Here is a 25,288-nt window from a genome sequence, read left to right on the forward strand (position 1 = left end):
TTATTGCAAGGCTCTGAAATTTCATGGAGAAACGAAAAGAATGTGTTGTGCCGCCAGGAAAATTAAACTGCCTCAACTTAAAGAACCGCCAGAGCCATTAAGAACTACCCACAAGCATTGTGAAATTAAACCTATTAGAAACGTGCGCTTTCTCTTTCCTTTCTTTTCCATTTAACCAGACTGAGCCACAGCAACGCGTGGACGAGGACAGCTAGTTTACAATGAAAAAGCTAACACTATTGATCAATGACCCCTGCACCACCTTAGGGCAGAATGGTTCCCATTCATAACGAAACATATGAGTATAGAAGGGAAGGATGGGAGTTGTGGGGCATGCTTAAGAAGATGGAGTTGAAGGACATGGATGGTGGCGAGGGCTGTTCCTATACACATTTGGGGGACTCAAGGTGATGTAAGATAGCAGATGTCTTGGGTTCTGAAACGGGGAGGAGGGAGTATTTTTCAATTTATGGAATTATTACATAAATGTGTATGTGGAGACAAATGATGTAGTAAGAAATGCCTGATGGAGTATGTCCTGGAGAAGGAGGCTTTACGGATATGACAATTCGATTCAGGAGGTGTGTAGTGCAATTAACTGTACTGTACCAAAAAAGTAGGATTTGGAGAAAAAAAAAATAATAGTGCGTTAGTTTAGTCCTTTTCAATTTGATGTCTGGCTAGAGAGAGCCTTTAGTTTCCGATAGAGTTACTGCAGTACAATGTACGAGGGAGGGAGGGGGGTTGCTGTGCCAGTCCAATGCTCCATGATACGGAAACATCACTGTTAAAGTGATATAGTGCCAGTCGTTTTGCAGACGTTAGATTGACTGTGTAAATTGGGATGGCAGTTAAACTTTGCTTTGCACCGTTTTGTTTTCAAGCAGCTTGGTACGTTCATGTGTTTTCCACTATTGTGCTGCATTGTTTTTTGGCTGCTGTTGTCGTTTATGATACATTGATGGTTTTGCTGAATTTTTCTATTGTTTTTCTGTGGCTGCTGGTTTTTAGTGTGGTTCAAGATTATAAAGAATTTCCCAATCCATAAAAATTGTTTTCTCTGTGTTGCAGAAAGGGTCTTTCATTTGCCCATGTCATCCTAATTGCGACAGTATTTTCAAAGGTGTGATATTGTTAGGGACACACCCGACATTGTTCTCGTATTGTTGTAGGTGCCTGTTCCATGGTAATGTTTGCATTGAGTGTGCATGGGCTGTGACAGCTAATGTAACCATACAGAATACTGAATGAATACATTAATTCTAGCATACGAGAACGGTTTCACTTGCATATCAGTTTACAAAGCTGTTAGGTGACTGGGAAGTATGTGCATCACTTTTTTAAAGCAACGTATCCTATTTTCTGTCAGGAAGAAAGCAGCCGGGACAACTAATCCTAGCAACATGGTTTCCTGGGTGTTCCTAAAGGACTCTGCTGCATTCTGAAGCAAGGCTGATGGGTACTGCTAAGAGACATGAATTCAAGAATACGGCTACAGTGCAAGGAGGGAGTTTGGCGATCAGGAAAACATTATGAATTGGAAAACCTAGTAATACTCATCAATAGCAAAAATGCAACAATATGAATTTTCAAAGCCAAAATATTGGCTCTTGTTAATGTTTGTTTGCACATGGAAACATACACATGGAAATAATGATCACAGGGAATAAAATTATAAAATGCACTCTTCCCTTCTTGCAAATATTAGGCAGTCTGGCAGTGTCCTGGAAGACGACTGTATATTCAGCACAGGGCGATTCCCACTCACCTTGTCAGGAAAACTGTCATCACCTTCATTCTCCAAGAGGAAATCATCCTGCAAGTGAAGAGAAAGATGCTCACACACACACACACACCAGTCAGCATGAATGTCAATACATAGCACAAGTTCTAGAAAGGCAGCCTCTCAGAGTGGTGTTCCATCAATGAGACGCATTGGCTTAGAAATGGGACGATCTATGTACCGTACCCCAGTTATCTAGCAAACATGAATGGTAGTAACAAAATTACGTGAGCTACTGCATTTTTTTTTACAAGATTTGCAGTTTTGGTTCAACATTTTCTGTAAGGTTGTTTAATTCATAAACTAGCCATTTCATGAACAAATGTACCACTAAGTCTCCAAAAGCCCCCACATCATATCCTGACATTTAACTGTCCACTAATAGGGGGAATCCTCAATTATGAAATGCTTTCTGATCCTCTACTCATTCCCCTGTATGCATTTTGCATCATGCCACACCCTCTCCCACCCAGACTCCACAAAGAAAAATTCAAGTGCCCTCAACACCTTGTTGATGGATTGAACAAACTCAGGTGGCTCAAACCAACTCTCCAATTTGCAAACATGTGATCCATTCTCTTCACCTTTACCTTGCCCTGAAATGTCATTCCAAACCAGAAAAAGCCTTTGATATATATTGTGCTTCAGCCTAACACAATAACCATTCTCTTTGGCATTCCTTTAAGCAGGCAAATAGTCAATTGCATGTCAACCTGTTTTGTTGGAGGTTCAAAGTGTTTAGATTCTTGAGAAACCCTTAACAGGACGTGCGGCTTCAACCATTTTATAGCTCTTTCTTCTTTGATTATGATTCTACCACATCCTACGGTGACCTAATGACTCCGTGTAATGGGCTCACCACAATTGCAATCCCTGTGTCTCACTAAAAATAATGCATTCTTTAAACTGCAGGTTTGTTTCAATTAAGCAGCACACACTCTGCCATGAACACCTCACTCTTGAAACTACAAATGTAATTTATGGGGTTAATGTGCAAGGTGACAAAACACCTCCTGATGCACCATTTAACTATTTAACTCTGCCTTTGCACCCCAACACTTCATATACAATCACTGTGGACCGTATGAGTCTCACCCGCTAGTCCCCAGGGATCTGTCATCCAGGTGGCCAGGACACGGCCATCGCTTTTGGATCCAGTTCCCGGGGGTGGCCTTCGGGGAGTGAAGTGGAACACCGGATGGTGAGACACAGTATCCCCTTCCATGTAACACCTTTCCCCATTCTACCAGGTAGGATACTTAGGAATTCAACCTCCCCCCCGCCCTTTCCCGACACAAACACTTTCTCAGGGACAGCTCACCGTGAGTGAAAACGGACTAACATGTCCCAATACAATGGTCAGGCTATTACTGTTCATCACACACACACACACACGCACACACACACAAAAAGCGGAGCACGAAAGCACACTCTGAGCAAGGCAAAACACACGAGGAAGCAGCAGTTCCAAGATGGCAGTTTAATACAAGGAGAAATACGGCAAGACCTGAGAGGGTTGCAAGGAAGTGCCCTCGCCTTTTCTGACCATTACTTTCATGAACCTTGGAAAATAAGAAACCTAAAACCAGGAACTAAAACTGAAGAAACCTGCATTGTGTGTCGGAGGTACCCAGGGCTCTCCCGCATCGATAACCAAGGCGGGGAGGAACGATTGCCACCATGGTACTGTCCTTGGCTCCTACAACAAAGCAGCACCAGTAAAGACAGCACAGCTGGTGAGTCGTAGAAACTGATAACAGACCAGCCTGTGTTAGAACCAAGGTTGCAACTGGTAACATTGTATGAAGAAAACTAAAGAGAACTGTGTGTGAAAAGTATGTAACGAGTGACATGAATATAATTGAAAACTAGGAGTGACTGAACTTTTGGAAGCCAAGAAAGATACCGATGACAGAGTGATCCGGTGCCACGTGGGTGCTCATTAGAAGGTCTCTGTTAGGTATCCAACGGGTTGGCAATCGGGAAAAGGTAAACTAGAGATCAATGTGGTCCTGCAACAGGTCAAGCTAAACCCTGTGCACCTTCAAAAGTTAGTTTAATGCAAATTGAAATTCGTCTGATCCCGGCAGAGGGAGATTGGGGGTGAACCGGGAGTCATCCGAGAAAGAATATTCTTTGAACATTGTACAAAGGAGGATCTGAGCCTGGAAGAGGGGGATCCAGGGTGAATCATGAGAATTGAGTACGAATAAGAGGAAAGGAACTTTGTGTTTTGTTTTGGTACATCAGGCCCTCCAAATCAAGAGACTTTGAAGTAAAGAGACTTGGGTAAGTGCTGATGCTGGTAAAGGAACTGTAGCCTTGTGCCAAAGAAGCCAGAGTGTGTGCTTTGCTCGAGTGAACTGCCTTGTCCCATGCTGAAAACGTGGTGAACGGAGGCCAACAGCCTGAACATCCTGACATATTATTTTGTGAACACTTCTTTCTTTTTCATGAACATTACCCCACACTATTTTTGTATTTAGTGGTAAGGATTGGCAATCGCTTTTTTTTAGTATACGCTTTTTTACTTTGGCAAGTCTCCACTATGACTGCATTATTACTACTTGATGGTCATAGCTTGCTCCCATCTGTAGATTTAGGGTTAGATAGGCATTGATCACACCATTGTTGAAGTTCAATAAACACCCTTGAACTGTGGTCACTTGTGTCTGTCTTACTGTTGATACCATGCCCTCCTTACAACAGTCACAATTCTATCCATCTTTCTATCTATACATTTCTTGTATAGCGCCATTCACCCATGGGCCTAAAGGCGCTCACAAGATATAACAACAAAAACATAGAAGGGGACTTGCTGAATGATAGGGAGAGGCAGATAGTAAGTTTAGCCTGTGTTCATGTCAAAAAGGTAGGTTTTCAGTTGTTTTTTGAAGTGGGCACTCAACACACACCCCTTGAAGCTTGAGCCACCAATCTTTTTCAACAGGGTGCAGGGTTGTTGGAGGACGGTATCTTTATTAGAAAGTAAGGTCCGCCAAACGGAACCTTAGAAACTCGGGCTGTGAGTTAAGCAGGGGCTTCATCTGCCAAGCACTTGAACACCAAGGTGGTGCCTTTAAACCTAATCCTTTGACTGACTGGCAGCCAGTGCAGTTTCCTGCGAGACTCGGATACCAGGAACCGATGACCTAAACCAAAAACAGCTTGTACTGCTCCATTTTAAATCACATGGAGACTCTTACTATTCACCTGGGAGGTTCCAAAAGAAGGCTATTACAAAAGATTGGTATTGATAATAGCTGCCACAATCATGGCCCTGTTAGATTCTGAAAGAGATGGACAAATCCGCCATAACAAGTGAATAAAATAGGAGCAGGAAACCTTGAGATATAGAACATGTTTTTTGAAAGAAAAGTGGGAGTCAAAGAAAACCCCCAATTTTTTGACTAACTCAGAAACCTTGATATTGTTGCCAGCAATAGAAAAGCTATTGTAGGATAAGTCAAGAAGGTTGAATTTCTTTGGGGTGCCCAAAATAAGCAGTTCAGCTTTCTTGTTATTCAAGGCTAAATAATTAATAGCCATCGAGGTCTGAATAGCACTAAAAACTTCATTTACCCTATCTAAATATTTGCTATAGGTACCTGATAATTCTATCACATTCTTGGTGTCCTCTGAGTAATTCGCAAAACGAACCCCCAGGGAGAATAGAAGGTCACACAATGGTTTGATGTAAATGTTGAGCAAATGTGGCAATAGGCAAGAGACTTGAGGTGTGCCACACACCAAAGAGGCAATTTGTGATTGCGCCATACCCTTGGTCACAAAGGCAGTTCTTGTGCCGAGAAATTATCCAAACCAGTACGCTGCAGCGCCAGCACACCCACCAACCCTAACCAGTCAATCTGCTAATGGGCATGATCGACCAAATCAAAGGTGGCCGACAAATCCAGGAGAAGTATCAGTGCCTTGCCGCCCTTATCAATTATCTCTGCTATATTGGATTTGAGATCCATTAGTTCAGTCTCGGTCCTGTGATTCACACGGAACCCAGTCTAACCACTTGCAAGGATATTATTGTGTGCTATATTGGATTTGAGATCCATTAGTTCAGTCTCGGTCCTGTGATTCACACGGAACCCAGTCTAACCACTTGCAAGGATATTATTTTGTTCCACAAAGTCTTGATATTGAGAGAACGCCATTTTGCCCAATATTTTCAACATGAAAGGGACGTTAGTAATAGGCCTAACATTTTCAGGATCACTGGGATCTAAAGTCTCCTTTTTTTAAATAGCAGTGAGATCCAAGCCTCCTTGATGTTATCCGGCACGGAGGCTTTAGAAAATGTGCGATTAATAAAGGTTGTCAGCCAGGGCAAAAGAAAACTCAAAAACTCTTGGAATAAAGAGGCAGGAAAATGATCCCCTTTACATGATGTTGGCTTCATGTTAAACACAGCATCCAAAAACTCCTTCGGAAACCTCCCGAAAGGAGAGGACACAGAGACAGATGTCGTACAAACAGGAGACGCTAGGTTTCCAGAGGTTTGGAGAAGTTTAAGTTGGTCTGCTATGGATTGTTGATGCAGCTGAATTTTCTGGGAAAAGCTATCATGGATCAACTGACACCACTCATTATCCACCTCAATGTGGGAGTCCACTCAACTACCTTGTAACTCTTGTAAAACTATAAACAATTCCCTGGGTCTTTGATTTAGCTGCCCCAATCCTAATATTGAGCTTAATTTCCTTGGCATTCATTTGTCATTTTGAGGTTATCTGATATGAAACCCCTAAAAGAAGTTTTCAGACTAGAACTTTACAACCTCAGCTTCCAACCATCTCTGCTTATCAGGTTATGTGTGCCTTAAGTTCATGATTTAGAGGTCAGTAGCATTGTACCACGGATGCCAACATTTATTTTTACCTTCAGAGGGCTGCTCACCCTCCTGCAACCCCTTGAGGTGCTGTCATCTTTTTTTGCTGCTTTGGCACTACCAGCCCCAGCCCTCTCCGAGTCCTGTATCCTGCCCCCCAGGAACCAACATTCTCCTCAACCCGCCACCGCCCTTTACTCACCCGCAGGCATGGTTCTGGTTGCCACACTCCTTCCCCCGTATGTACCGGGCTGCCTCAATAGAAATAGAAAAGAGACTTGCTCCCTTTTCTATTTACAATGGCAGCAGCCATCTTGTTTGTCTTTTTTTTGATGGGTAGGGGGAGAGCATGTGGAAGATATGCGTAGCCAGTCTCATGTGAAAGAAAACCACAGTAAACTATTTGCACTGGAGATGAGGCTCAGGGTGCAAATGACTTCCACCCCTTGAGGGTGGGGTTTTCAGGGGCAGGTTCCTAGGCTCAGACTGGTGGGCCATTACCAGCCCTGCATGCCACCCGATGCGGGGGGATTGCTATAGTCTTCTCCGGCAGATGTTCTAAAAAAATCACATCTAATTTCTTCATCTTTCTTATCCACTCCATTATACATTTCTCGTGGTAGATGGCAAGTACATTTACCTACCATCTCTTTCCGTAATATCACCATTGTATGCACGGAGTATACCATCCTACTTAACAGGCTGCTCTGAACATCCTCCATGGAACAGTTTGGGATACCACTCTCAAGCACAGACTGGTATAGTCACGTTTTTCAATGGAAAAAAACTTATTTGGCTCAAAATACCTTAGAAGTTGTTTGGAATTCCACAAGAATACCAGTCACAGGGCATCACCCGTGTGGTAACTAATGTTTGAGAATACACCATTAAAAGTACTACATTTAATTTTTTAATTTTGTTTAAAGTGCAGACCTAGCTCGAGAGCAGCGGAGCACCGTACAGAGTGTGGGTAGCCGGCATTTAGGATGGCATCTTTTAACAGTAGCACAGTAGTGCGAGGTCTGTGCGTCAGTATGTGCATCCATTGGAATTAGTCCTTGGTCAGGTGTTATAGGAGCCGTGTTTTGAGAGATTTGTGAAATTGGAGAATTCTGGGGGCATTTCGAGCAGATATCGGGATCGAGTTCCAGAGGAGGGTGCATGACAAGAGAAGGATTGTTTGTGGGTCCTCTCTTTGTGGACGAGTTGAGATTCAAGCCTGTGCAGTAGCATCTGGAGCCTATCAAGTGCTAGATAGGATTACCACAAATAATGGATTTCAGGCCCAAATAACCGGACAGACTCAAAGAGTATGGCAAAATACTACTTTATCATCAATTCAATAAAGTAGGGAAATATGCTTGTCAGACCAAATCGCAGCTCACACACTCTTGATTACTTTTCAGTTACACAAAGGCTTTATACCTCAATGTTTATGAGCTACGACGTCATCCTACGTGGCAAATGGTAAAAACCTATTGCACAGAGGGATAGGTTAAGGGAACATATATGCCTATAGTTTATTTATGCGTTAGTAACATCACTGGCTGCCCCTTATCAAGTAGGCACACCTCGAACTGACTATGTATGACACATATAGTAGAATAATAGCAGCGGATTGGCTCCTGCAACAATGTATAGTCCATCATCGCATAGGCCATCCTGAATGGTTGCCACTCTCTTCCAACCTTGGACATTCGGCTCGTTAGCAGCAAGTAAACACAACGAAACCCAGGTGCGGGGAACATCATCAGACAATGACCCACTTGGTCAATTAGCCTACCATCTCTCATCAGCTAGGCCCTGAGCCAAGTCCTCCTCTTTGTAGTTGAACTTGCTGACTGTTCTCTTCCTCGGATCTTTAAAGGGAGTGAAGGTACATTACTATTTTCGTCTGGAGCGTTATGAATAGGCCTTGGTTTCTGGTCGTGCACCACGTGTGAGTAGACCATAATTTTGTCCATCTTATCCTTCTATCTAGTGATATTAGATTCAATTATACTGGGTGTTATTACTCTCCTTGGCCTCTGGAAACTTGGTTGTGCCGTCTTGCATATGCTTTCTGCATCTTTGGTCCGATACTTCACACTCCCAAATGTTTACTCCTTTACTTAATCTAAGAAAAATATGCCCTATGTACATGACTTATCCTCTTCGACGACTTTTGTGCTTTGCAATTGTTTCTTGCTGCGGAATCCTTGATCCTACATCAAAAAAACATTCTTTGTTCTTGCACAAATCTGTATTTCAGTGCCCGTCAGCCATGCAGCCTTGATCGCTCTCCTTGGGGCCTTTAGCTTACTATTATACAAATCCGACGTCCATCTTTTCAACATGGCTGCTTTACCCGCGTTATATTTTCCATTTTTAGCAAGCTTCTATATGTCTCATCTACCTTGCGTTTCTGCATATATCCATGTACTGCATCTATTCTTGCTCATCTTCTCAGTGTATACAATTCTACACATTTGCATATTCAGTTTCTTTATTACTTTGGTCACATCTTCATTCTTCAGGTATTTGTATATTGTTTGTGCCTCCTCCTCTTTTCTCTTTATGATGTCACTTTACCCCTGTCAGACTTTGCTTATAGTTCTTCTATGTCCAGTGGTGTCTGCAGACTTCCTTCGACCACATCCGTTTGAGGGTACACTTGGTACTGTTGTCTGGGCGCATAATGTCTTTTGTATCTTCAATGCAGTATTGAGACGATATGAAGTGTCATGTACAGTGCTTTCTTGCTGTTCTTCCAATATGACCGAGGTGAGGTGGTGGGCTCCATGAGTGATGTATACATCTGCATCTCTATAACCTGGTTGGTCGATTTGCTGCGCGAGGAGCGTAGGCCACCAGATATGTCGAGCTTAGCCACCATATACGCTGGTGTGCTTCAAGTGACTGCCTTGTAGAGGATACATCTTGAACAATATCCTGGCTTGGAGTGGAAGCCAATGTATTGGGAGCCGTTCCAAAAATACACTTATGTCCCAGTGTAAGCAACTTAAAAAGAAGTCTGTCTGCCACCGGAAGCCAATGCAGCTCTCTCCAGGCAACCGTCACTGGTTCTCTCCGTGCCATATAGTGAACTATGCGCACTGCTTCATTTTGTACTTTCTGCAATCTCTGTATTGCATCCTTACTGGCACCCCCTAAAAGGGAGTTACAGTAATCAAGTCATGGTAATATGATAGCACCTGCCAGTTTTGCACAGTTTTCCTTAGTGACCATAGGGCCAACCAGTCTCAACATTAAGATAATAGTTGGTATTTCTAACTATATAATCCACATGGGCATCAGAATTAAGATTAGCCTCCGTGAAAGTACTGAGAGTCTTGACCCTCCTGGCCACCAGCATCAGACTAGCCTTGATGTGGAAACTAGAGAAATCTTGTCATAGACTCTCCCCGGAGTACTTGGATCCATAAATCATCAGCTCGGTTTTCCCGGCATTTAAGCATAACCAATCTATGGACATCCAATTTTTAATGACCATGTAAGTATTACTTAGTCTCTTTTGGTCTTCCGGATGATTTCTACTAAGCTCCATAGATATCTGAAAATCATCTTTGTAATTTGTGAAGATATTAAAGAGAGCGGGGTACAAGCAGGCCCCATGCGGAACACCACAAACAATGGGCTCAGTATCAGATGCAATATCTCTCCAATGAACCCTGGACCTACATCCCTTCAGAAATGACCTCATCAACATAACAGCTTCCCTCGAAAGTCCCCATATGGCGACCAATCTCTCCAAAAGTATGTTATGGTCCAGTAGATTGAAGGCTGCTAATAAATCAAGCAAGATCAGCAGCCCCAATCCACTTTTTTCCAATACTGTTAGCATCTGATCCTGGAGGTCAACCAAGGCCCCTTCTGTGCCAGAGGTACTTCAAAAACCAGATTGTTTTTTATGCAATACACCTGCAGCCTCCCCGTGTAGTTGAAGCTGTGTAGTGGCTACCTTATCAAGTTTGAGAAAGAAAAAAGTATTTGATATCGGTTTCAAATTTGCAGTATCTAGGGTCCAACTCCTGCTTTTTTAAGAGGAATCACCATCACATCTTTAATAGTTTGAGGTATCAACCAATGGTTAAAAGATGCATTAACAAATCTGCACAAAAATGGTACAAAAATACCACAATGTCCGAGGATGATGGGCTACAGTGGTCTGCCATACTGGGTTAAACTACTGGCACGGGCTTCTTACATTAGGACCACTGATCTCCATTCACAACCATGTATTACAGGCGAAGGCTACAGCATGTAGGCAAGCCTTTGCTGCCTATGCATACAGTCACACATGTATATAGCCATGTGGCCCCTTACATTGCAACAGTATACACATCTAACATGGGGCCTTTTGGGAGCTAGCCTCATTAAGCTCTGTTAACGTTCTAGTTATTTTTCACTGATGTATGTTTATATGTTCAGTAGTACATGTCCCCACACTCGTTAAGACTTCAAAGGGTTGCATTACATGCACGGACCAGCACAGTGAGGAAATGCTGTCTCTGGCATTTATACACATAAGCCAGTGGGTTATTTGTGCAGATGTTAGCTGCAAGACGGTTGGACTGCACGTCCAGTTTCTCAGTCTAGAGTCACTGCACCGTTTATGATTCGGTAACGTTGGTTGATGTATTGCCTTAGTGCAATACTTTTCAAATTGCTCTCTTTAGATGCCACCAGGAGCTCTCAGCATGCTGTAATTGAGTTGACGCCAATACTAAGGTATGCTGACTGGCTGACACATTTTGCAACACAGTTCTGTCTCAAACTGCGTTGGTTTACTTTATGATACACGTTCAGTACCGCTAAAACCACATTTGTTGTCTCTGCTTTCTCTCCCTTGCCTTAGAGGGGGAGCGATGATGACCGACAATTTTAACAATGAAATTGTTTGAACTACAGCACTGTTTTTCAAATTGACAAGGATTTCCCAGGTTAGAAATATTATTCTCCCCAGGGGCTTTTAGATTATTTCACATGAGATGGGCAGTTATTAAATGATGTATTCATTTCCACTTTGTATACATGTCTTTCCATTTCCCCATGCAATGAATTTGGAATCACTGAGTTAGGCTGGGTAGAGACCTTGGCGTCACGACATTGTGAGATCCTAGCAGAATCTCTCCATCTCAGTGTGCCCCTGTGCCTTTACCTGCTGGGATTGTGATCGTGCATTGGCACTCTGGTACTGGAAGGAACCTTCCTTCTCTCAGAATTCAATGGGAGCCCAACGGGCGTACATGTGTACATGTATGGAAAAAGCCATTGCAACCATAATGTTTCAGCAAATCTTTATCAGGAAACAAACTATATTTCAGTTGGTTGTCTTCAATTTTTTTTTTTACACACATTATTTTAACCGACCTCATCCCTAAATAGTGAATTGTATGGGCCGTAAGAGGCAACGCAATGTCCTCTCCTTTTTCTCATCACACAGTGTTAGTAATTTAACAGATCCTTCACTGAAGTCCTCCTGCAGGTATAAATGGGACCTTCAAATGTTGCACAATCCAGGCTGTTCTGACAGTGTTTGTGTGATACTTCAATGCGTATGGGACGGGGGAGGGCAATGATAATAGGGATGGCCAGGAATATACCAACCATGCAGTTTGATAGAGCTGTAGAGCGTATTAGCAGCCGGGAGAGAAGGGTCAGAGCCTGTCCCACAGTGGCTGCGCTCCTCTACAATGTGGGAGATTACGTGGGAACAAGTCAGAGGTGGTACAACAAGTTGGAGGAACAGAGGATCCTCTTTTTCCACGTGCGGGCTCGTGCTCATGGCCACATCCAGTTGCCACAGGTAGTGGACAAAAGAAGCAGGTTGAGAGACACATCCAGACACTCCATTAACCTACGCCACATCAGGCCAGGAAGACATACGGCACTCACCACCAGTGCGCCATGTCTGACACTGAAAATCTCACAGTACCTGTCGTGCCACAAGGGGTTTTACCCCTGAGACTACACAAGGACTTGGCCATGCAACTACCCAACCACTTTGATCTCTCAGAAACCAGCAATTTGGGGCCCAGCTGGACCCAATGGGCGAAGGACTTTGATGTATACATCCGTGCCATAGGTCCTCTTGACGAAGACAAACACAGCCTACTGACGCTGGCCATAGACCCAAATGTGCGTGGCATTGTGGACGAATTCCTGGCGGGCTCAACTGACTCATATGCGGGTTTGAGAGCTGCCCTCACGGAATACTTCACACCCCCACAACAATGTGGACTATGAGCGCCGCATGTTCTACACGACCAAACAGAACAAAGGCGAATGGATGGATGCTTTTGTGATGTGCGTCTGCCTAAAACACAGTGACATTAACAAGTATTGCAACGAGGAGACTATCCGGTTCCAAATCATTGCAGGATGTGAGTCCAAAGATTTTCCAAAAAGACTGCCCCAGAATCCTTGGTCGTTGGAGAAGATACTGCGATTGGCCAGATCTGACATGGCATTAGCACTGCAGGTAGAAGCCATGAGCAACATCAAGGTCTTGAGTGTGCTGTCGGATGTGGTCAACAAGATGGAGTCTACCCCTTCAAACAAGGGCAATGGCAAACCCTTTTACTACAGATGCGGATACAGGTTCCCGGATGAGGTTGCCTGCTCCGCTCTTGGACAACAATGATCAGCGTGTGGTGGAGACCATCATTGCAAAGTGGTCTGCCGAATGTCCCGCAGTCAAGCACGTGCTGAAGGGGGTGGCCCAGTGATGCCTCACATCAGATAGAAGCCCAGTGGGTCCCGAGCAGGGGCGTTTCAACTCTATGAGACAACCCCACAAAGACACAAGGAAAGGAAGGAGGAAGGGAGCATAAATGAAAGGACAATGCCAGAATGGCGGTCAGACCGCTCTTTGACATCGCGAGCTAAAAGGAGGCCTAAGAGATATGTCTGATACCTGCTGGAGCAATCCCAATCAGACAGTGGGTCCAGCCAGTAATCGGCAGAAGGACCAAGAAAGAAAGGATATCTCTACACATTAGGGAGTCCCACTGTGAAGGAACACAGACCCACACTGTTACTATAAGTGAATGAACTGCCGACTGAGTTTTTGGTTGACACAGGCTGACAGTAAATGTCATTAGTCGGAAGGTTTACGGCAACATTTCACATGCCCCCCAAGCTTGGACCAGCAGAGGTGAACATTTACCCCCTAAGGCCAAAGACCCCGCTTCCGTGCAAAGGATACTTCATGGCTGAGTGCAAATATGAAATTCAGACCAAAAGACTACCCATTCACATGATGGAGGCCAACACACAAAAAGTGGGTGCATCCTGAGTTTTAAGGCAGCTTTCGACATCAGGCTAATACACATACTTTATCGGCTCATGGCACACAAATACATTGACTCATCAGCAAAAATTGAAAAGCTATTCCCCACGCTCTTCAAATGTCTTGGGAAACTAAACAGACTGATTAAGTTGCACATAGACCCCGAAGTACGCCCCGTGGCACAAGACTACCGAGGGATCCTTGTCAACATTCAGAGACAAGTGGAAGAAGAGTTGCACAAGCTGCTGGAGCAGGATATCATTAAACCCGCGGTAGGGCCCACCCCGTGAGTCTAGCAGATAGTCCCGTCCCAAAAACGGGCTCCGATGCCATTAGTCTGTGCGTTGACATGTGCCGTCCAAACAAGGCCATAATGAGGAAGTGAAAACAGGCCCGAGGATCACCGACATGATTCACCTGCTCAACAGCTAGAGCGTTTTCTTAGCTGGACCTAAATAAAGGATACCACCAGCTGGAGGTGTGTGACGAGTCCAGGTAAATAACGTTCATCACGCATCTGGGTCTCTACAGATATAAACACCTCCGTTTTGGGGTGTCCTCGGCAGAAGAAATCATCCAGTCAGAGATCTACAATGTTAATAAGCATATCCCCAACTGTCTTAACTACAGTGATGACATTCTGGTGTTTGGGAAAGACCTAGACCAGCATGACAAGACGCTGGCAAGGGTATGCATGGTGTTGGAAGCTGTCCATCTCAGGCTCAACAGGGAGCAATGTGAAGTCAGGAAAGGCACCCTAAGATTTGTTGGGAACGTGTACTCGGCTCAGGTCACGACAATGGACCCTAAGAAAGTTGCAGAGCTCAACAATGCGTCATCACCCTCTGATCCATCAGACCTGCGTTTGTTTTTAGGGATTGCCAGCTATTGCACTTGTTGCATCAGTGAACGAGCCGTTGAGGGCCCTCACGAAGAAACAGGCTCCATTTAAATGGTCCGAGGCCTGCCAGGCAGTGTTCAAGACCATTCGACAGTGCATTTCATCCACTGAGAAGATGACTTATTTCAACACTGCAAGCGAGATGGAGCTCACTGTGGTCGCCAGTCCGGTGGGGTGGAGCTCGGAGCCATTTTGGCACAGAGGGTCCAGGAAGACAATGGCAAACAGCATATTGTGGCATACGCCATCACTAACACTCTTGACACTCTTGCCCTTGAAACATGCCACCAAGCTTAACAGTTGGCATGACTGATCAAGCATCCTTGTAGCGCAAATGCAGAGCTGCGGAACGGAAGTGGCCGACCTCAAGGTCATCTTCTGACAAACTGGCCTGTCGTCTCCTACAAAGGCAGTATCGTCTCGCCATTTGTTCCAAGAAGAGGGCCCACATCCAGGCTTGTGTCTCTGGAACACCCAACAATACGGCTGAACTCAAGGAACTAGCTAATCCTTCAGTCTCCACCTCGCTTCTTCCCTCGCAGGCCATTTGCACTGCATTGGCCACCCACTTCACTGTAAAAACTCAGGACATCCTGAGCACTCTTTCTTCCTCCCATTCTCCTTCACCTCCTCCCATCCCCTTAACACCCCCGGTCTCCCATCATCCCTCAGCCTTTCTCTCCTCCTCCTCCTTTTCTTTCTATCACAACGGACGTGGTCACTATGGTTGTCCGCTCTAAAAAGGTCTCCTCCAGACAGGTCTCCCCCTGTTCTGCCAGAACTATTAAGGACAACATCGGCTCCCTTGTCCCTGCACTTGCTGATTTCTGCAGTAACTCTTTTGCTACCAGGTCTTTGCCCACTTCCCTCAAGAAATCTCTTGTGCGCCCACTCCTGAAAAAGCCTTCAGCTGACCCCTAGTGTCCGGCTAACTTCCGCTCCATCTCTATCACTCCCTTCCTTGGGAAACTCCTGGAGAAGCTGGTCTTTCCCCAACTGACCCAAAATACTGAGCGCATTGGTTGCCTACCCGATCATCAATTTGGATTCTGAGCATCCAGGGGCATGGAAACTGCTCTTCTGAACACCCGCGAAGAGCTGCTTGCATCTCTTAACTAACTCTCCTGATGTTCTCATTCTACTTCATCTCTCCTATGCATTTGATACGGTGAACGACTCCATCCTCATAAAATGGATCCATCATACCCTTAGTATCTCGCAGCGGGCAATGGACTGGCTGACCTCTTTCCTCACTGACCGTCCCTCCCAGGTTATCCTGGGTTCTTTCTCCTATTCCACTTCCATCTCCACCTGTGGTGTTCCCCAGGACTCCATCTTTAACGTCCATCTTGCTCTGCTTGCTCACCTTATTTACCATTTCTCCCCTCACTTCGTGTTATTCACATGACACCCAACTCTTCTTCAAACGCCCCTCTGATCCTCTCCATACTTCCTCTACCATTCACGACTGCCTATCTGCTATCCAGTCCTGGTGTGCCTCTAATGATCTCGGCCTCAATGCCAGCAAGACCGAGATACTTCCTATTGGAACTCCTGCTCCCTCTTTCTTCCCTTCACTCTGGCTACCCTCTATGGGCTCTCCCCCCTTCTCCTTAATCTTAAGCCTTACACCTTGGAGTGATATCCGACTCCTCTCTCTCTTTCTTTCCTCCATCACATCCTGGACCTTGCCAAAATGGCCCATTTTCGTCTCCACCTCTTCAGAGGAATTCTTCCTTTCCTCACTTTTCCGCAGAAGCTCAATGTCTCTAGAGCTCGGTTACCCTCTATGAAGGACTACTGCAACAGCCTCTTCCTTAAACGACCCTCTCTTCCTCTCTCCTCCCACCCTCCAGCTTATCCAGAATAGACTGCAAGACATCCTTGGCCTCAAGCCAAGGACCGTATCTCTCCAGCCCTAAAATCTCTCCACTGGCTCCCTGTTGCTGCAAGTATCATACTCAAATCCCCTGCATCATCCATAAGGCTATCTGGGGAAAGGGACCAGACCATCTACAACCTGCTCTCACCAAATACTCCCCATCCAGATCTTTACGCTCCTCGGGCTCCAAATCTCTGCGTGTGAAGCGCTCCTCTAAGCAGCGTGCTGGTAGCCAATCTCTTTGACTGGCTCCCTCCTCAGGAACAGCCTCTGCCTTCCTATCCGTCTTGAAATGGATCTCCTCAATTTCCAGAAGCTCCACAAGACTTTCCTCTTCACCTCCTCCTTCCCCCTTCCACCTCTCCCTCCTATGCAAAATCCCACAGTCACTGCTTTTTGTTGGCCTGGGCCCTTCTGTCTCCTTCTGGGTCCTGGCCTTCCGCCCAATTGCTCTCAGCCTTCCTCCTTCTCCCAGCACATACCTTTGGGGACCCACTGGCCTGTACTATTCACAGGTCTGCACTTATTATTGGCAGGCGATCACTCTTTACCAAGCAATCTGTCAGGCATTTGCTGGCAACTGACTCCCTGGCACTTCCCTCTATGGAACCACTAGCACTTACCCCCTTCCATTGTCCCTTCTCTCTCCCTGCACTTTCACGTTCTGAATGCTCACTAGGCCTAGTAGGACCATCGCTGTCTTGTTCTTTAGTCTTACTCCATTACCATTTGTTCCGATGTTGCCTCCCAGTTTGCCCTGTGGGCACTTTGAAACACCATTTCTTGATGTATAAGTGCCATACAAATGCACAATAAATAAAATAAATAAATACACCAGCAGCAGCATTTCAAAAACAGAGCAAGCATACTCACAGACCGGAAATGAAGGCTTGGCCATCGTCTAAGCATGCAAACCCTTTAATTTGTTCCTGTATAGCAAGCTATTCATGGTTGTCACTGACCACTAGGCGATGTTGTTCATTTATGGGAACCGCAAACGGAAATGCTTCCCAGGATAGCAGGATGGGGTCTGCGGCTTCAAGACTACCATTTTCTAATTGTACACCGGCTGGGAAAGAGAACCCAGCAGACTACTTTTCCTGCCATTTCACTGCCTCAGCCACTAGGTGTCCTTCAATTGCGGACCAATATATTCACTACATAGTGCAGACTGCGACCCCTGAAGGGTGATGACATTCCACAGATTATACAGGACATGGAAAAATGACCAGGAAATCCAAATCATCCTCAAATGTCTAGAATCGGGCAGCTGGAAACATGCTAAGCAGGCGTGAGTGTTCCAGTCCATAGGTACAATGGGACATTGGAAGCCTGACGCTTGTCAAAGAAGAGTTTACCCGGTCGAAGGAAGGCCCGTTATTCTAAGGAGCTAAGATTGTCATTCCTTAGACGCTGCAAAGAAGTAATGGATCTGGGCCACGAAAGACACCGGGGAACATTAGCCACAAAACGATTGCTGAGACAAAAGGGGTGGTTTCCCCAACTGGATGCGCAAGCAGAGGACATCCTCAGGAACTGCCCCCATGTGCAATCATCAACCCCCACACTATGCCTGATCCTTTGCACATGACTGAATTGCCAGAGAAAGCATGGGACAAGATCGCCATCCACTTCTTTGGTCACAACAATGGGGTGAATACATATTCATGACCATGGATGAATACTCCTGCTTTCTGGAGGTTCAACTGGTGAGGTCAACGGCCGCCTAACACCATCCTGGCGCTCGACAGGATGTTCACAGCATACAGGGTGCCGATAGTGGTGAAATCAGAGAAAACAAACCCCCATTCACAGGGCAGGACTTCAGTTCCAGAAGTTACCTTCACCTGCAGACCAGTGTTCACCTTTCACACTTTTTTTCGCTGCGCCAGCTCTGCCTTTGGGGGAAACTGACCAATGAAGGACTGGCATATAGGAGTGTGCTTATTCTTAGTCCCGGCGTCCTTATAAATCTCTGCTGGCTTTCTAGGATTGCCAACAACATACTTGTCTTTGCAAACACTGCTCCCGGTCCAGCGCTACCTTCTGCTTTTTACTTCACCGGCTTCTTTCTAATGATTCACAGCTGAGCCAAGTTCCCGGCTCGAAGAAATGGGGCCCAACAACTAGACCGCTCATATTGCTTCTTCAAGTAGGTCTTGTGTTAATGATGGCCGCCTCGTCCGAGTACCTAAATTGTATTCACTAGAAGTGGATTCACAAAAATGATCGGGAAAGGATTGGGAAATATCGGCTTCATTGGAATAGGGAAAGGAGGAATTCCATGTCTCAACCTTGGGGTCCTCACTCTCGCTTCCCAAGTCTCCCTGACCCAGGTGATCTTTGCTTGCAGATCCACCGCCAGGGGCAGGAAAAAGCAATGGTCTTTCCCTGGACACCTTGGAAGAGGATATCTGGGGTAAAAAAGTGAGCACGCTCTCACAGTCCCCCCACTATGCCTGGGTTGACTCACCAGCTGTGTGTGACATCTTTTAATCTGTTGGCGCGTATGCTCTAAAGCTTTGCCATCTGCTTTCCACTCTGGAATGCTCTAGTATTGTTCCAGTCTCTCTCATGGCTTTGCTTCGGCACACCTGTCAGACTTCAGGTCCCAGTAGGGGAAACACTGCTTTCTTTGGTTGCTGAACACCCATGGGTCTTCCCCTGGCTCCTACTGTGTCTTCGGCGTCTCCTGTCAACGTTTCTCTGCTTCCTCGCGGGCGAGTCGCTCTGGTCTGCCACACCAGTACATGCTTTCAAGCTCCACAAGCCTCATGGAGAGGTACGACGACTTCTTCCAAACAGCAGCAGCCTCTTGGAGTTTGCTGTTGTATCTTTAAAATAAAAGCGCACAGGTGCATTTCGGAAAAAAATAGAACGCTCATTAAGGTTGAGGCTCCATTTGCTCTACATTGTTCTTTGTTTCTTCCCTGTCCCAGTATTTGGGTAGTAGTGGGAATATTTTTTCATTGATGTTGATTGAAATGGATTGTTTGGTAAATCACTTTCAAGAGTTCTGTATGATGAGCCAGGTGTATATGGTGGATAATTAGAACTGAAAAAGGTAGTCTTGGAGCATTCACATTTTAGACCCGGGAGGGACCTTTGGCCTATAGGGCTTTGGGAAAAGGTTTCGCCATTTTCCCTAGAGGGAGGTATAGATGTATGGCAGTAGGCCATTGGGGTAGTGGGTATCAAGGGTTCTTCATTGACAAATGGGGGATATCACGTCTCATCCAATGAAGCCATGACATCTCCCTGGAGGCTGTCTCCTCCCATTTGATTCTCCCTCATGTAGCCGATCGCAGGGCCAGGATCAGGTAGTGGTTGCCATCCCCTGGTCACATGGGAGGCGGTTACCGCCAGGAGATCAGTGATGACTCCATTGGATTAATCACAATTGTCAGCACCCAAGATCCTACCAGATCACAGCCAACACTTCGAAAATCAGCCTATGGAAGAGCACAACCAAGACCAGGAAAACAAGTTTGGCAATGTGTGTGTACCTTGGCTTTCTTGACAGTACCTGGTGCTGGCACCAGTAGATGTTTTTTTGTTGTCTATACTTGCTAGGTGTTCCTGTCCTTTTAATACTAAACACTGTCAATTGTGAGAGTACCTAGGCTTTGTGCCCAATACCTACTGCAATATAACAGAACCTGTCCTATGATACTAGAACCATAGCAAAACATGACAATGTGTGGACAATGGTGGTAGAAGCTTGGTATATGATGGCAATGGATTGCAAATGCTTAGCAAACTCCTACAGAAATGCCAACATCTTTGGCTTTGTAAATCCTTTTATTGAATGGACACATGCAGCACAATTCAACAAAATCTGCACAAGTACAAGCCTGGTGCAACACAAAGAAAAGCCGTTTTGAACAAGTGTAAAGTGCAGCCTCTGAGGTTTTTCCGGAAAAATTATTGGTTCTGCAACGAAGCCCAATTGGATAAGATGAATACTTCATCAAAATCCAAATGAATATATATCAAAAGCATTGTGATATGATATGATAGTTTATTTATATAACGCCTACACACAATGTGTTTCAAAGCGCTTCAAGGCAGGGGAGGGAACAAGGGAAAAAATAATGACATTCTTACAGGCCATGAACAACAAGAATGTGAAATTAACTATCGTACTCGGCCTGGTGAAAGTTCAGATTGTGCAAGAGCTAAGACACAGATAGGAAGGAATGGGAGACAGACAGCGACTACCGTACTAGACCTGATGACATTTCTGGGTGAGCTGGAATTTTACAAGAGGTGAGAGAGAGGGGAGGATAAAGGAGGGAGAGGAACAAAACAAGCGACTATCGTACTAGGCCTGACGACATTTCAGATAGTGCTGGAGGGGGATGGAGGGGGGAGACCAAGTATGGGGGGAAGAGACACACATTGCTATCATACTAGGTCACAGGGACAATTCTGATAGAGTAGGTGCATTGAAAAGTAAGGGAGGACGCGAGGAGAGAGGGAGAAGGGAGAGGAGGAGAGAACAGAGAATAAAAAGTGAAGAGAGCAGAGAAGCAGAGGGGAGAGCGAATACAGTTGCAGAGGTCAGTAAAACACAATGTTGCAGGGAAGAGAGAATGTAGGCAAGGAATTAAGAAGACGAAGGGCACAGCATAATTCAGGGCCACCCTAAGTATGAGATCCCAGGGGGCCCAGCATGAGAGTTGAGAAGGTGAAGCACCAAAGTCAAAGTATCCATAAAGTCAAAATCCAAGCGTTGGCAACAGGTTGGTGATGGTGAAACAACTCCTGCAGTGAAAAAGATGTGGGGGCGGGGGTGTGGAACACCACAGGGGGACCAGAGGGAGGGTGTAGGGGGAAAAACAACATCACGGGGGACCACGGAGGGTGTGGGGGGGGGGCACAATGAACATCATAGGGGACCAAACAGGGGGTGGGGCAACAATGACATCACGGGGGGACCAGGGATGGGGGCAACAATAACATCACAGGGACCTGGGATGGGGGACACAATGAATATCACGGGGGACAAGGGAGCGGGATGGGGGGCCCAATGAACATCACAGGGGACCAGGGAGGGGGTGGGGGGCAACAACATCACGGGGACCAGGGAGGGGTTGGGGGGCAATGACATCACGAGGGGCCAGGGAGTGGGTGGGGGGCAACAACCACATCACCGGGGACCTGGGAGAGGGTGGGGGAAACAACATCATGGGGACCAGGTAGGGGGGGCAGCGGGCAGCTGTCTGGTGGCAGACTGGGGGCAGACAGGGCCTCGTTGTGGGCCTTGTTTGAATGGGCCGCCTGCCGCCTCCCGGTTGTTGCAACTGGCTGATCAAGCCAAGGGCAACCAATGGGAGGAGGAGCCGGGCCATGCACCAGAAACAAGGACATCAGAACGGCCATGTTGGAAGGCCGAGTGCACAAAGCATGTGCATATTCAAACTGTGAAAATCCAAATGTTTTGGGGGTAGAAAGTCAAAGAAGGACATGCAAATGATCCCAAACACAAGCCTTCAACTCTATAAAACAGCCTATCCCACAGGGCAGTGCTATTGTATGCATAGCTTCTTCAACCAAAGTCAGACAGCTCGCAAGGTTGCAGACAACTGCATGCCAGTATAACCCACATTAGGGAGCATATGTGCACTATAGTCTGCCAGCCTTTAGCATTGGGGCATGTGTAGCAAACACCAGAAAAGCTATATTGGGATTAAAAGGTTTTTAAAAAGAACCTTCCATCTGAAATGTGAAACTAGAGTAAGCCATTTGACCCAATTTGCATATGCATTCGTCTCAGGAGGATAGCTCAGGGGTAATGTGCCCGCTTGAAAGCAAGACAGGAGCAACACAGGGTCCGCACCTAGAAACCTCTGGGTAATAAGCGTATTATAAATAACCTATCATATCATGCCACAGAACCACTGAGAGAATTCTCCGGTCCTTTTCTACCATGGGATGTAGCCCTAACTCGAAGTTCACCTCCAGTTCAGAGCCATCTGAGAGCTAAGAATTGTGGGAATGTAAATTAGCCCAAATGAGCGTGCGCACACACACACACAAACACTAACAAATAGTTGAATTCAATTGCACAATAATGTTACCATTAATCCATTTAATTTCTATACGTTCAGAGTACATACTGTGCGATAGCATCAACTGAAGCACAATTAATGCATTTTTTTTGTTATGATCACGTCCCTTGCTTACAGACTAGTTTCGTTGTGGTATGAAAATGCCTTGTTCTCTGATTCAGAGCTGTGCTAGTGGATGAAGCAAAGATAGTTTACATAAGGAAAACTAAGCCTGCTGGTGGATGCAAAGAAAAGAGCACAGCCTACCTGGAAAATAGGTGACATCTCCAGTTCCGTCTGACCACTGTGTAAGAAGAAATATTTAATTACTAACAAGAATTTCAAATCATATTCAGGATATGGTTTTTATCAAAGCAGGAACATTCAGGTTGACAAGTTCATATAGTGAGAAAGGTACACAGAAAAACTGATTACATTTGACAAGCTCCATTGCTTTAAAATGCAGTTGAGATATAATGCAACATTATTACTATAACAAACATTGCACTCCTTGTTAGTGATTTGCAAGGCAACCTGTTATGTTATGTTAAAGAGTTCACCCTGTACTGTGTCAGGCAAGTGACCAGATCTGAGAACAGATGGAAACAACCAAATACCTACTTAGTTAACTGGACAGATCCCTCTACAAATCCTGAATATAAATGTGCCCGAGTTTGCCAGGAATAGTGTTCCAAAGTTGGGTGCTGATAATGGAAAATGTATAATCTCTCAGATGTTTAAAGTGTGACCAAATGTAGGCTTTTCCATAAACACAGATGGGATTATCGCAGGACTCGGGCGTGCAATGTGCAAAGTGTTAATAGACGGATGGAAGGGCTTGGTGGAAGCCTCTGTGCATCAGACTCAGTGTGCCAATGTCACACTGTGTCTCTAGGATCCAAGTATAAGAGAAAAATTATCCACCAACCAAGATGGAGCAGGATACGAGTTGATGGATTTTGTATCTAATAGAGTTGTGCAGATGACTGAATAGAGTATGCCTTGTGAGCATAACAAAACTCTATTGCAATAATCCAACCCCAAGATTACAAAGGTATTATTCAATCATAATTTTTCTTGAAAGAGACAAAATCTGCAACCACCACCACATCAGAGATGGAAAATGAAAGCATTGGATGCAGCATTACAATGAAGTGTTGGAGACACTAGAGTATCAAGAATGATGGGATTCTTGGATTAGGAAATTGGGTCACTGGTGCTGCACAAGATCCTAAACCATCAGGCATTGTATCAATATTGCAGGCCTGAGAGGTACCGGATTAGGAAGCTAAATGTGAGTTCTGGTTGCATTCAACTATAAATGCATCACTGGTTAACCTCCAGGATACCGAATTAGATATTTCAGCAACTAGTTATTTCCAAGTGAAGAGTATCTCCCCAAACGAGGGAAGATCTGGGTTTCAATGACGTACACAAAAAGCAAGAGCTTGCATAAGTGGCTAAGGTCTACCAGTGGGGGAATAATAGGTGGTAACACTGAGCGCTGGGGGGACCTCTGAAAATGATGAAAAGGATTTATACTCAATGGTCGGTTCACCACCAACCTTGTCGGCCCTGTAAGGAATGGCCTAATACAGTTTATTGCATTGCTCGGAATGTCAGCACAGGCCAGACAAGACCAGGAAAATTGAGTGATTGATTATGTCCAGAGCTGCCAAAAGCATAAACTCCTTTCCGCTTCCTGTGCAGAAGCTAGTTTAGCATGCGTCAAGATTTGGAGCAAACTCAATGTATAGTGTAAGAGTGGAGATAGGAGACTGACACAGGATTGGCATAGTTGTAGGCAAAGACTTCTTTAAACATAAAAGACGGAAAACCCTGTCTGTCTCTATGACTAAGAGGAGTTGCCCTGCCTCAACTAAATAGTAATGGCAATGTCAGAATGTCTGTCTAAAACAAGTAGTCCATGGGCTTGTGTCATAAACCTATTCACATCCCCTACACTTGAAACTAAACTAAAGAAAAGGTTGAGCTTCTCAATCCAGAGGGCTGTCTCCCTTTCTCTAGACTTTCTAAGATCCTTACAGGGATATAGCATAAAATGCCCTCAACACCAGGGGAGTGTCTCTCTTCCCCTGGCCTTTCTCAGTTTTTCATAAGGTTCCAAAACAATGTTCTCAGCACCAGAGGGAGGGTCTTTCTTCCCCTGGTTACGGTAGAACACAAGCGATGAGGGTGCCTCACCTCTCTTAGCACTTTATCACACAGTTCCACTCCAGGGGGAAATTACTGCCTTCCACTGACCCAGGTTTAGCACACTAAGAGGGTGTCTCCCTTCTCTTAGTACTTTATCACACAGTTCCACTGCATGGGGAATGGCTCTCTTTCCCTGATCAATGTATCGCATATGCTAAAATTGTAACTCCATCCTCTTAGCACTTTATCACAATGTTCATAAAATTCACCTTGTACCTGGCTCACTCCCTTCTCAGGTACTGCGACGATGGAGAGCTCCGTTGATAACTGTCATATGGGTGCAGGTCTGAGGCTCACCTTTTGTCTCACACAGTC

General features: G+C 45.3%; 1 protein-coding gene across 2 annotated transcripts in view; it reads right to left on the reverse strand.

Moving 5' to 3' along the window:
• The window catches only part of LRCH1 (leucine rich repeats and calponin homology domain containing 1), a 1,427,405-nt gene that overhangs the window by 361,570 nt on the left and 1,040,547 nt on the right, over positions 1–25,288 (reverse strand). For both annotated transcript variants that reach the window (XM_069640111.1, XM_069640112.1), the window contains exons 13-14: positions 23,024–23,060; positions 1,769–1,816 (exon numbers count right to left, since the gene is read on the reverse strand). In XM_069640111.1, coding sequence (XP_069496212.1) covers positions 1,769–1,816; positions 23,024–23,060 — 85 coding nt within the window. The remainder of the gene's footprint in view (positions 1–1,768; positions 1,817–23,023; positions 23,061–25,288) is intronic.

Source organism: Ambystoma mexicanum, chromosome 7q, assembly GCF_040938575.1.
Source record: "Ambystoma mexicanum isolate Mex_15411 chromosome 7q, UKY_AmexF1_1, whole genome shotgun sequence".
Lineage (NCBI taxonomy): Eukaryota > Metazoa > Chordata > Amphibia > Caudata > Ambystomatidae > Ambystoma > Ambystoma mexicanum.